This window comes from Mustelus asterias, chromosome 11 (genome assembly GCF_964213995.1).
Source record: "Mustelus asterias chromosome 11, sMusAst1.hap1.1, whole genome shotgun sequence".
NCBI classification, from domain to species: Eukaryota; Metazoa; Chordata; class Chondrichthyes; order Carcharhiniformes; family Triakidae; genus Mustelus; species Mustelus asterias.
Genome location: NC_135811.1, coordinates 23130656 through 23143583, shown reverse-complemented (window position 1 = coordinate 23143583; position 12928 = coordinate 23130656). Strand labels below are relative to the sequence as shown.

Sequence of the window (12928 nt, the reverse complement as noted above, 5' to 3'; positions counted from 1 at the left end):
TTCCCTCTCCTTGCCTTTATTATTCTGAAGGGACTCCCTCACCACACCCTGGTCCACTCTTGTCCCCAACATCTTTCCACTGTGTGGGGTCTCAAATGCTAGTTCCAGGTGAAATTTGCTTCTATTTTTCGTATACTATAATTGCCCCTCACTGTGCTATCTCTTTACATTGGGACACTGCATTTTCAATCAGCTTGTGAGATTGCAGGTATTTTGGTGGCATTTATTTCAGTATGGGATATTGGCTAGCTAGTTCCGGTTTGGCTTCAGGCCAGAATGACTTTGCACAACAGTGAGAGCTAGTGTGACATTGCTGATCTCTAATGCTACTTTATTGAGAGTTCTGAGCATGTGGTTTTTCCAGAAGCAATCAGTTGAAAAAGGAAGAAAATTCTACAATTCCATGCACGCTGACTGCCTTCTACATCTTGCCTAAATGATTATTCTGGAGATGAGTATTTCTTAGTCCAGTCAACTGCAGAAGGCCATTGCAACTGAACTTAATCCAGTCCACATCCAGTCAACTGCATTTCCTCGCAGGGGATCTGCGCATAGCAATCAGGAGTGAAAACTATGACTGATTTTCACTTCACGTTGAAAAACACCAAGACGAATTGTGCTGCAATTACTAACCCAGCTGAGACTAAACACAGCACAGATTGGAAAGCAAACATGGAAACTTCTACTTGGTATGGTTCTACTGTACACTGTCTTCACCAGCCGAGTCAGTGACGGGAGCTTCGCAGCATGGATTTCTGATTTTGCATTCTGGGAAAAGTGCATGTATGTAAATCCTGTTCTTAACCGAACAAAATTGCTAATCCAAAAACTGTTAATTGATCATCTTGCTCTATTAGTCCTTTGACATAATAATATTGGAGATTGCAGCCTCATTGCTATTTTGTGCTGTTATTCCTGTTGAACTGACTGGATAAGGATGGAATTCAACTTATTAGTTGTAACCAGTTTAATTTTAGCTAGACAATTGTTTATTTAAAAAAAAATCTGCTTGCATTCTTTATTTCTGATGAATGAGAAATTTATGATCTGTCTATTTGTTTAAAAAATCCATTCATGCCAGTTTTTTTTACATAAAGTGCAGAGGAAATGAATTGAGCCAAGATGCTGAAATGTAATTGTGTTCCAACACACACCAAGATTTTAAAGCATGAGCATTCAGTTTGGTTTAGTATTAAATAACTATCTTTGTTTTTCATCTTATTAAGGTGTTTGGGAAGCTTGTTTTGTTATAACAACTAACTTGATAGATCCTATGTGGCGAGAGGTGTTTCATAGCCTCATCTCTTTGCTGTTTCTTTATAGCATATTGTAAATTCAGAAATGCTTCTTATAACATTTTTTGAAGGAGCTACAAATCTAGTAACTTGCCACTTGCCTATGTTATCCAAAATATAGGCAACAGTAAAATTTAACATTTAATTAATCTCATTAAGATGCTTCAAGCAGGACAAATAAATTAACTCCCTGACAGAGGAAAATAAACATTTCATAAATGGCTTGCTGTCTCTGAATACTTGTCCTTTAAAATAGGTCAATGCAGATGTATAAATCTTCCATCAGTCTACTAAATAAATTGTATTCGTAATGCATTTTGAGGGTAAATAGACAAATGCATTTTGTGGCAAAGAAAATGTTATATCTTTACATTGTAGAATGCGGCTGTTCAGCCCATTGGGTCTGCCCCAACGCTGCAGGCCTTATCCCCGTAACTTCATGTAGTTACCCCGTTAAACCCCTAACCTAGCTATCTTGGGACACTAAGGGACAATTTAGCATGACCAATCAACCGAATCTGCACATCTTTGTACTGTGGGGTGAAACCGGAGCACGTGGAGTAAATCCACGTAGACAAGGGGAGAATGTGCAAACTCCACACACAGTCACCCAAGGCCAGAATTAAACCCAGGTGCTGTGAGGCAGCGGTGCTAACCACTGTGCCACCATGCCACTGTTGTAGAAACATTTTAGCTGCTATTTCTGGTACAACATAGTACTACAGTGGGAACTTCAGAAATTGTAATAACCAACTACACTATCCAAGGAACATTTTCCTATTTGGATATATGTTTAATTGTAATGTTGCTTGCAGTAACTATCGTGCTGTAATTGCATTGTAATTATATTTTGAAATCTGCCAAGTAATTGGATTTCTAAAGAAAATTTAATTGACAGTTTTACCCATTGCTACCCTAAATAGTTTTTAATTCCATCTCTAATAACATATTCCCTGAGCAGTTGTTATTAGGGTGTGCTGTGTGATTTAATATTTGTGTGCCACCAATGCAGCACTAATTTGTCCCAGTTTATATCTGTGCAGCCTCAGCAATTAAGCTATATACTAAATTTGTAAATTTTGCATTTAGACAGCATCACCTCTGCCAGAGAAAATAACAGTGATCTAAACTAGATTTCTGTGCCACAGTTTCCCTTGTCAAAATATTTTTAAATCAATTTTTAAATTGGTTCCTTAATATACACTTGTTAAAACATATATATTCCTTTTCAGCATCAGTATGCATGTTTAAAGAATTTGAAGGCCATCACCATTTGCTTTGTTTGAAATTACCTGGACTTTAAAGTTTGCTTGCATTTTTTGTCCAAAGAAAATTAGTGCAGTGAGCCTTATTTTTGTTAATCATTGTCAGGCATTGCATGCAAGGCCAGCATATATTGCTCATTCCTAATTAGTTTTGAGAAGGTGATCATGGGTGACCTCTTTGAACTATTGAAGGCCATCTGGTGAGGATAATCAAAGGAATAAAGGAAGAGGAGTAGGCCAATTAGGTCTTTGAGTCTATTCCGCCATTGCGGAAAGTTATGGCTGATCTGTCACCTTAGCCCCATGTGCCTGTTTTTGTCCCATATACTGTAATTTGTTTTTTTTAAATTCATTCATGGGACATGGGTGTCGCTGGCTGGCCAGCATTTATTGCCCATCCCTAGTTACCCTTGGAGGGCAGTTGAGAGTCAACCATATTGTTGTGGCTCTAGAGTCACAGGTAGGCCAGACAGGGTAAGGACGGCAGATTTCCTTCCCTAAAGGACATTAGTGAGCCAGATGGGTTTTTCCAACAGTCAACAATGGTTTCATGGTTATCAGTGGATTCTTAATTCCAGGTTTAAAAAAAAAATTGAATTCAAATTCCACCATCTGCCGTGGCGGGATTCGAACCCGGGTCCCCAGAACTTTAGCTCAGTTTCTGAATTAATAGTCTAGTGATAATAGTACTAGGCCATCACCTCCCCGTAATGTATCAATCTTAAATTTCAAATTAATTTTTGACTCAGCAATAACTGCTTTTTGTGGAACATCGTTCCACACTTTGACCACTCTTTGTATCTAGATGTGTTTCCTGACTTCATTCCATATTTAGATTTTAAAAACACAGAAATTCAGAGCAGGAGTAGGCCATTTGGTCCTCCACAATTCAACATAATCATGGCTGATCTTCTATCTCGTGCCATATTCCCGCTTTCTCCTGCCATCCTTGATACCATTAAAATCTAAATAAATTTATCTCTTCCTTGAATATATTGTGACTTGGCCTTCACAACCTTCTGTGGTAGAGAATTCAACAGGTTCACTCCCTTTTGAGTGAAGACATTTTCCTCATCTCGGTCCTAAATGGTCTACTTTGTATTCTGAGACTGTGTCCCTTGATTCTAGGTTCCCCACCCAGGCAAAACATCCTCACTGCATCTAGTCTGTCCAGCTCTGTTTAGAATTTTACACGTTTCAATTAGATCTCCTCTCATCCTCCTCAACTCTAGTGAATACAGGCCCAGTCGAATCAATCTCTCCTCATAGTCAGTCCTGCCAACTGTGGTGTCAGCATACTGAACCTCTGTTTCACTCCCTCTATGGCAAGTAGATCCTTTCTGTGGGAGGGAGATGAAAACTGCATACAATACCCCAGGTGTGATCTCACCAAGACCCTGTATAACTGCAGTAAGACGTTCCTACTTCTGAACTCAAATCCTCTTGCAATGAAGGCTAACATACTATTTGCCTCACTAATGTCTGGCTACACCTGTCTCTCCACTTTCATTGACTGGTGTACAAGGGCACCCAGATCTCTTTGTACGTTTACATTTCCCAATATATCACTATTTAAATAATACTCTTGCTTTCTGTTTTTCACACCAAAGTTATAACTTCACATTTAGCCATGATGTACTGCATCTGATGTGTGTTTGCCCACTCATCCAACTTGCTGAAATTGCCATGAAGCCTCTTTGATCCTCCTAGCAAGTCATAATTCCACCCAGTTTTTTGCATTAATAAACTTGGAAACGTTACATTTGGTTCCCTTATCTAGATCATTTATAGAAACACAGAAAAACTACAGCCCAATACAGGTCCTTCAGCCCACAAAGTTGTGCCGAACATGTCCCTACCTTAGCGATTACTCGGCTTACCGATAACCCTCTATCTTACTAAGTTCCATGTACTTAACTAAAAGTCTCTTAAAAGACCCTATCGAGTCCGCCTCCACCACAGTTGCTGGCAGCCCATTCCACGCACCCACCACCCTCTGGGTGAAAAACTTACCCCTGACATCTCCTCTGTACCTACTCCCCAGCACCTTAAACCTGTGTCCTCTTGTGGCAACCATTTCAGCCCTGGGAAAAAGCCTCTGACTATCCACTCGATCAATACCTCTCAACATCTTATACACCTCTATCAGGTCACCCCTCATCCTTCGTCTCTCCAAGGAGAAAAGGCTGAGCTCGCTCAACCTATCCTCATAAGGCATGCTCCCCAACCCAGGCAACATCCTTGTAAATCTCCTCTGCACCCTTTCTATGGCTTCCTCATCCTTCCTGTAATGAGGCGACCAGAACTGAGCACAGTACTCCAAGTGTGGTCTGACCAGGGTCTTGTATATAATGTGAACAGCTGGGGCCCATGCATTGATTCCTGTGGAGTTCTTTCCAGATGTAATTGGTACAAGAGATGAGCAAGAACAAGTGGATGTGGTGTGTTTGGACTTTCAGAAGACTTTTGATAAGGTGCCTCTTAAGAGGTTAGAACAATAGAACTTTAAAATCCCTGTGGCTCCCAACATACACACTTTGGACACTAAGTGACAATTTATCATGGCCAATCCACCTACCCCATCTTTGGACTGTGGAAGAAACTGGAGCACCAGGAGGAAACCAAAGCAGACACGGAGAGAATGTGTAAACTCCACAGTCACCGAAGGTTGGATTCAAACACAATGCTATGAAGCAGCAGTACTAACTTGCCATCCAAATTTTGTTTCTATTCTTGTTTCTCTGCCTCTTTCTCCTTGCTCATGTTCCCTCCTCCCTGCCATTCTAGTTTAAATCCTCCCTGACAGCACTAGTATGCACTCCACTGAGGACATTAGCCCCGGTGCTGCCCAGATGCAGCCTGCTTGTACCTGTGCCAACTTCCCCAGAACAGGTCCTAACATCCCAGGAATCTCCCTCCTCCATTTCTCCAGCCACGTATTCAACTGGATTATCTTTATTTTACTCTTGCTAGCATGTAGCACTGGTAGTAATCCTGGGGCTACGATCTTTTGAGGTCCTGCTTTTTAATTTACATCCTAACTCCCCATATTCTGCTTGTAGGACCTCATCTCTTTGGTTCTCAATGTTGTTGGTAGAGATATATACCGTGACCACTCGCTGTCCAACTTGCCCCTTCAGAATGCTCTGCAGCTGCTCGGAGACATCCTTGTCCCTTGTCCCTGGGAGGCAACCCATCATCCTGGAGTCTCTTTTGCAGTTGTGGCAACACATGCCTGTTCCCCTTATTATTGAATCCTCTATTACTATAGCCCTGCTATACTTCCTCCCCTCTTGTGCTGCAGAGCCACCCATGGTGCCATGGACCTGGCTTCTGCTACTATCCCTTGAAAAGCCACGCCCCCCCTCCCCCCCCCCCCCAACAGTATCTAAAACTGTATGTCTGTTAAGAGAATGGGACAGCTACAGGGTTCTCATGCCTTGTTCCACTGATTGGTAGCCACCCATCCCCTTTCTGTCTGTTCACGTTTTGCCTGTGGTGTAACCACCCCTCTGGACATTGAAACACCACAATGCAAAAGGAGGCAATTTGGCACCAACAACAATAGCACCCAGGCTCTATCCCCATAACCCCACATATTTGCCCTGAGACTAAGGGGCAATTTAGCATGGCCAATCAACCTAACCCACAAATCTTTGGACTGTGGGAGGAAACCCACACAGACATGGGGAGAATGTGCAAACTCCACAGACAGTCACCCAAGGCCAGAATTGAACCTGGGTCCCTGGAGCTGTAAGGCAGCAGTGCTAACTACTGTGCCACCATGTCACCCCTGACTTCCACAACAAACTCAGCATTGCCTATGCTCCCCAGTGAGTCCACCCACCTTTCCAGCTCCAAAATGTGGTCAGCCAGTAGCAGCAGTTGCACAGACTTCCTGCACAGGTGGTTGTCAGGGTCACTGGAAGTGTCCATGACCTCCCTCATAACACAGGAGGAGCACATCATGGGTGCCAACACTACTGCCATGACTTCCTTTTAGATTAAGCTTGTTAGTTACTTCCCTAAGAGAATAGTAATTATGCTGGGGACCCTGTTTCACTCTGAACACTCATGCTGCAATGAAAAGACCTTGCCTTAAGTCTTTGGCGACCTTACTTTAAGTCTTAACTTCCCTTATGCTACTTTTGTTACCTTATTATATTGGCCCTAACTTTATTTCTTAGATTCAATTACAATTACTTGTTTAAAGTATGTACAGCAATTTGTAGACAATTCCTAACTCCACTTCCTTACCAATCATTGAACTTGTGGTTTTCTTATGATGTCACTTTTTTTTTTCAACTAGAACTGTCCCCTAGTCCTACATTTCCCAAGTAGCATGAATAGTGGCTCCAAATTCATCCTATCATCTCCTCTTAATTATTCCTACAATATTGTTGGGTAGGGAGATCAAGGTTATTGACTCAATAATGATTTTTAAAAAAAGAGTAACAATATACATGTTTCAGACGTGGCTCGGAAGTGATGATGCATTTGTTGTCCTTGTGCTGGTAGGTGTTGAAGCCATTGGTTTGGAAGATGTTAGCAAAGAAGTCTTGGCAAGTTACTACATGATGTGGAGATGCCGGTGTTGGACTGGGGTGGATACAGTAAGAAGTCTCACAACACCAGGTTAAAGTCCAACAGGTTTATTTGGAATCACGAGCTTTCGGAGCGCTGGTTCTTCCTCAGGTGAGGAGCTCCAAAAGCTCGTGATTCTAAATAAACCTGTTGGAATTTAACCTGGTGTTGTGAGACTTTTTACAAGTTACTACAGTGTATCCTGTGAAAGTGCGTGCTGCCTATTTTTGATATGAGATTTGAAGACAGGACAATAGAGAGAAAACAAGGATTAGTTATGAATTCTTCATAACTTTATGAAGTACAGATGAAGTGACTGTTTTCTGTGTTTAACTTCAATGCTCTTGTGAAATATATTACAATTTAATTTGAGGCAGAAAGCTAATAAATAAACGCATGTGAATTTTATTATTAACTTGAACAACAATAAAATAGATTTTTAAAAAATAAATCTGAATAAAGCTCTCAAAAAGGGTTTGATTCTCCATAATTTCTTCATGCAGTTAAAAAATGAGGCATTTTAAGTTCTGATTGACCCTCTTGGTCAATCCTAAAGCAGTCACTGATGGCAGAGGAACAGCATTTTTGAAAATGAAAGCATGATTCATCATGCTGAAATTCAATCTATAAATTGGTTTGGTGCAGATCGCCATCAGTATTGTCCAAGGAATTGTTTTAGCCTTCCAAAATACGAATTGTTACCACATCCAATCAAAAATAAAAGCAACATTCTATTAATAGCATATTTAATGTTTGGCAATGAATTTCAATATGTTTTAAAGCAAATTTATTACAGCACATACTCTTAAGGACACAAAGTAGCTTTCCACATGTCCACCCTTCTTCGTTATTCACTGTATTAAGTGACCATACCTTTAGTAAACAAAATGGATTGACAACTTAACCCAGCACACAAAAGGAAACAAAGCCTTTGAGACAAATTTTCCTGTTTATGACATACTGCGTGATATTTTGTGCCTAACTCTCTCTCAAAGCTGCTATCCATTTTGGGGTGCTGTATTCAAATATAAAATTTGCATTTCAGGTTTCTCTTGTTGCAGTTGGCTTCACATGTTTAATCCGATGACCCATGTGTTTCACTTGCGCATTCACTTTTTTAAAAAAACCTGTTGAATTGCACAGTTCTTTTTATTTTACTTTTGTCTTCAGTTAGTAAATTGAAAGAAAAGTGTGACATTGTTTTAGTAAGTGCAGAAGGAATTTGTTGTTGGCCTCCACATTTTGTCAGAACTTAAGTATCATGAAACCTGTTCTTTTATCTAGCTTGCGATGAATGGACGGCTCTTCCAAAACCTAATTTGCATCGTGATCTCAATAGGTTTGGACACTCAGCGGTTGTAAGCAATGGGTGAGTCCATCACTACCTCTGTTTAATAACTGTCTCGGTTTATCTGTTTTGACATCTGGTGGTCAACAAAGTACTTTTTCTTTATTCTATTATCCTTCCTGGCATTTGTCAATAAACCTCTAAAATTTGGCATTCTTTTATTAGAAATTAGCAAAGTGAAATATGCAAAAACATCTCTAGAGCATATTAATTTTCATGTGCAGAGGGACCTGGATATCTTTGTGCAAGAATCTCAATGAGTTGGTTTGCAGGTGCAGCAGGTAATTAAGAAGGCAAATGGAATTTTGTCCTTCATGGCTAGAGGGATGGAGTTTAAAAACAGCGAGGTTATATTGCAGCTGTATAAGGTGCTGGTGAGGCCACACCTGGAGTACCGTGTACAGTTTTTGTCTCATTACTTGAGAAAGGATATACTGGCACTGGAGGGGGTGCAGAGGAGAGTCACTAGGTTGATTCCGGAGTTGAGAGGGTTGGCTTATGAGAAGAGACTGAGTAGACTGGGGCTATACTCATTGGAATTCAGAAGAATGAGGGGAGATCTTATAGAAATATATAAGATAGAAGCAGGGAAGCTGTTTCCACTGGCAGATGAAACTAGAAGGCATAGCCTCAAAATAAGGGGAAGCAGATTTAGGACTGAGTTGAGGAGGAACTTCTCTCAAAGGATTGTGAATCTGTGCAATTCCCTGCTCAGTGAAGCAGTTGAGGCTACCTCACTGAATGTTTTTAAGGCAAGAATAAATAAATTTTTGAACAGTAAAGGAATTAAGGGTTATGGTGAGCGGGCAGGAAGTGGAGCTGAGTCCACGAAAAGATCAGCCATGATCTTATTGAATGGCGGAGCAAGCTCGAGGGACCAGATGGCCTACTCCTGCTCCTAGTTCTTATGTTCTTATAACAAAAGTCAGCAATCCTTAATACATAATTCAGATGTCATTTATGTGATAGCTATGTTTTTCTGGCCTTTTAAAAAATGTATGTTCTGCCCTTATGTGGGTACAGTGCCTGTGTTCTGGGTGAGAGGTTATTGGGTAATTTGCTTCCATATTTTTAGCACTGCTGATGCTAAAGAATATTACTTTAACCTAATTCTCAATTCCCTGTGGGGGATGTTTCTGATTCTTCACTTAGTTTGTGCATTTAAGTAGGAGGTTCAACGTGAGGAAAGATGGCATATATCTGTGTCATATTACTCTGTATGTTAATGCTATCCTGTTTCGTACCTAATCCTAACCTGTTGTAACATGCAATAAATTTATATATTTAAGTTTAACCATTTTTTCTTCCTCTTCCAGGTCTATGTATGTGTTTGGTGGTTTCTCCAGTATGCTTTTAAATGATGTCCTTGTATACAAACCTCCAAACTGTGAGGCCTTCAGTGAAGATCTTTGCTTAAATGCTGGTCCAGGTATTAGGTGTTTGCGGCAAAAGCATCACTGTGCTCCGTGGGAATTGGGCCCCAGTAATACTAGTTTCCATGAGGTGAAATGTCCCCTCAAAACCAGTAAGTACTGATAACATGGAAATCAACTTAAGCTAGAATTTCTCAATTCTTAAGCTATATGCTTAGAATAAATTTGAACTTGCAAATAATTTAGGAAATAGCAGGAGCATGAAATATTGATTAATTTATAATTCCTGTTTTATCCTTTTTGCCTTCTGTATGAAAAATATTACTAGGTTTAATTTTCTTAAACACTAAGATAAAATCAAATTACTGTGGATATTGGAATCTGAAACAGAAAATGCTGGAAAATCCCAGCAGGTCTGACAGCATCTATGGAGAGAGGACAGAGCTAATGTTTCAAGTCTGGGCGACTCTTCATCAGAGCTAAAAAAATATTACAAATAGGATGAGACTTATACTGTTATGGGGAAAGGGGTGCAGCAGTAGGGGTTGGATGGAGGTTAGAGATTAACAAAGATGTTGTGGACAAAAAGACAAAGTGATGTAAATTGTGTTGATCATGGCTAGGAAGGGTGCTGCTGATGGCATATTTAAGAGATCAAAATGTGTTAATGGCAGAACAAAGGTAAGCAATGTGTCAAAGGACAATATGGAACAGGTAACAGATCACCCTGGTGGGATGGGGGAAGGGGAGACAGTGGTAAGGAGAAAAATGGGAGGTGGGATGAATTAGGGGATGGAAAAGTTAATCAATGGGGGAAGTGAAAATAAAATGGGGTGAAGGTGGAGGAGAGAGTTCACAGTCTGTAGTTGTTGGGACTCTGTTACGTTTTGAAGGGCTGTAATGCATCTAATCAGAACTTAAATCATAAGCGTTCGCATGCTTAAGTAAATAATCCTCAAATGCAAAAAAAGGTTTCTTTGTAGGCAAAGGAAGAAACAATGATTCTAAGTGAATTGCTGTCATCCATTAAACGTTTTGTATATGTAGGTACTTGTCAGGTCTACATAAAGAACAAAGAAAAGTATAGCACAGCAATGGCCCTTCGGCCCTCCAAGCCTGTACCGATCATGATGCCCTAAATAAAGTTTTTAAAAAAAACTTCTGCCCTTACTCGGTCTCTATCCCTCTACTCCCTCCCTATTCATGTACCCATCCAGATGCCTCTTAAATGTTGCCAATGTGCCTGCTTCCACTACCTCCTCTGGCAGCACATTCCAGGCACCCACCACACTCTGCATGAAAAACTTCCTTTGCACATCTCCCTTAAATTTCCCCCCCTCACCTTGAACCTGTACCCCCTTGTAAGTGACACTTCCACCCTTGGAGTAAGCCTCTGACTATCCATCCTGTCAGTGCCTCTCATAATTTTGTAGACCTCTATCAGATCTCCCCTCAGCCTTCGTCTTTCCAGTGAAAGCAATCCTAGTTTCTTCAACTTCTCAGAGGCATAAGATGGATAATAAGGAACTAGTAAGACAAGTGCTACACATTGTGGATATAATGAAATAGGGAGGCCACAATTACCAAATGTCTATCGGTTAACTTGGTCAAGAAAACTTAGTGCTCAGAGATAAATTAGTATTCAGCTTGATTAACCTGACCCAATAGTTGCCCTTCCATTGGCAGTGCACGGCCGTCACCGACTACTTCGAAACCAACATGAGCTTTGACCTGATTGCAAAATTTATGGAAGCATGTTCAGTTGCTATCAACTTTGTTATTGAGTCAGAATATTGTAGACTTTAAGTCATAACAGGATTTGAGGCCAAATTAAACTGGCAGTACTTAACTGAGATCCTGTGTGCCTATTCAGGTAGGTGTTATAAGGTCCTTTTATGTTACAAGAATAAAGGAAGGAAATCTTTTTGGTGGTCTGATAAACATTACTCCCTTAACTAACCCTAAAAAGCAGATCAAATGATCGTTCAATTTTTGAGACTTTAGTGAGACACAGTAGATGTCTCACTTACCTGCACAAGCCACTACATTTCAGAAATAATTCATTGTGTGATGCACTGAGTTGTATCAATATGATCAGCTGCTTTAAAAGTGCATGAAGTTTTTAAAAACAATTAGTTTTTCTATTCACAGAACAGACGAGAAATGTCATCTCAATGTTGACTGGTGAACCCAATATCCTAAGCATTTTGAATTTTGTGATCCTTAAAAAAAAACTTCAGGCAAAAGTATTTCTGAATCGAATGGGAAACTTTTCTTTACTCAGTCAGCTAGGTAGACAGACTGGCTGAACTAGAGAAATGAAAAGAACTTGTAATGAGTACTGGACTGTACTCTGCAAAAAGTATAAAAAAGCTAAGTTATCCTTGTAATGGTCTCTGCGTTGACCAAAGATACAATAGTCCCTGCAAATAGATATCTTAATACTTCAACAGTGTCTATGGTATCTAAACTACAAAGTTGCCTTTTAGAGCTCAACTGCGGGAACCTTGAATATGGTCTGGGCCCCCAAGAATTGATGCTATTAATGGTTTTATTATACATCAGTCCCTTGTACTAAGTAGCACAGAGTACTGCTAGAAAGTGTGCTCACTTGTGGAATTTGGTGAGTAAGGGAATTTGGAGTATTTTGTGGTTTTTTACAAGACGAGCGGCGCTCCAAGTGAGGGAACATGGGACAGTGAGACATGAAAATTACAGGTCCAGTAATACACCACAATGTACCCGTTAATTTAAGAGTAGAAAAAGCAGAGGGAAGGGAGGTTTGTACTGGTTGGTATGGAGGACAGAGAGCATCAAGAATGAATAAAGTTTTACGACTGAGGAAAAAATGACTCATTTGATATTGCAATTCTTGATATAGGATAATTGCAATCAGTACTTTATTATGAATAGAGCTATGCAGTTATTGACCTGTAGTTTATCTTAAGTAAGCATTTCATTTCTTGCATTTTCAACCTGATTCTGAGGTTAATGAGCAGGCGACAGAAGTTCAAACTCCACCATGGCAACTAGGAAATTTAATTTTAGTTAATTAAATTATTC

At 40.1% G+C, this 12928-nt stretch overlaps 1 protein-coding gene across 1 annotated transcript in view; it reads left to right on the top strand.

Annotated features, from left to right (window-relative positions):
* Positions 1-12928, top strand: part of atrnl1b (attractin-like 1b) — an 887738-nt gene that overhangs the window by 200923 nt on the left and 673887 nt on the right. Inside the window, exons 11-12 of the mRNA XM_078223252.1 lie at positions 8429-8513; positions 9809-10017. Of these exons, the coding sequence (XP_078079378.1) occupies positions 8429-8513; positions 9809-10017 (294 nt within the window). The remainder of the gene's footprint in view (positions 1-8428; positions 8514-9808; positions 10018-12928) is intronic.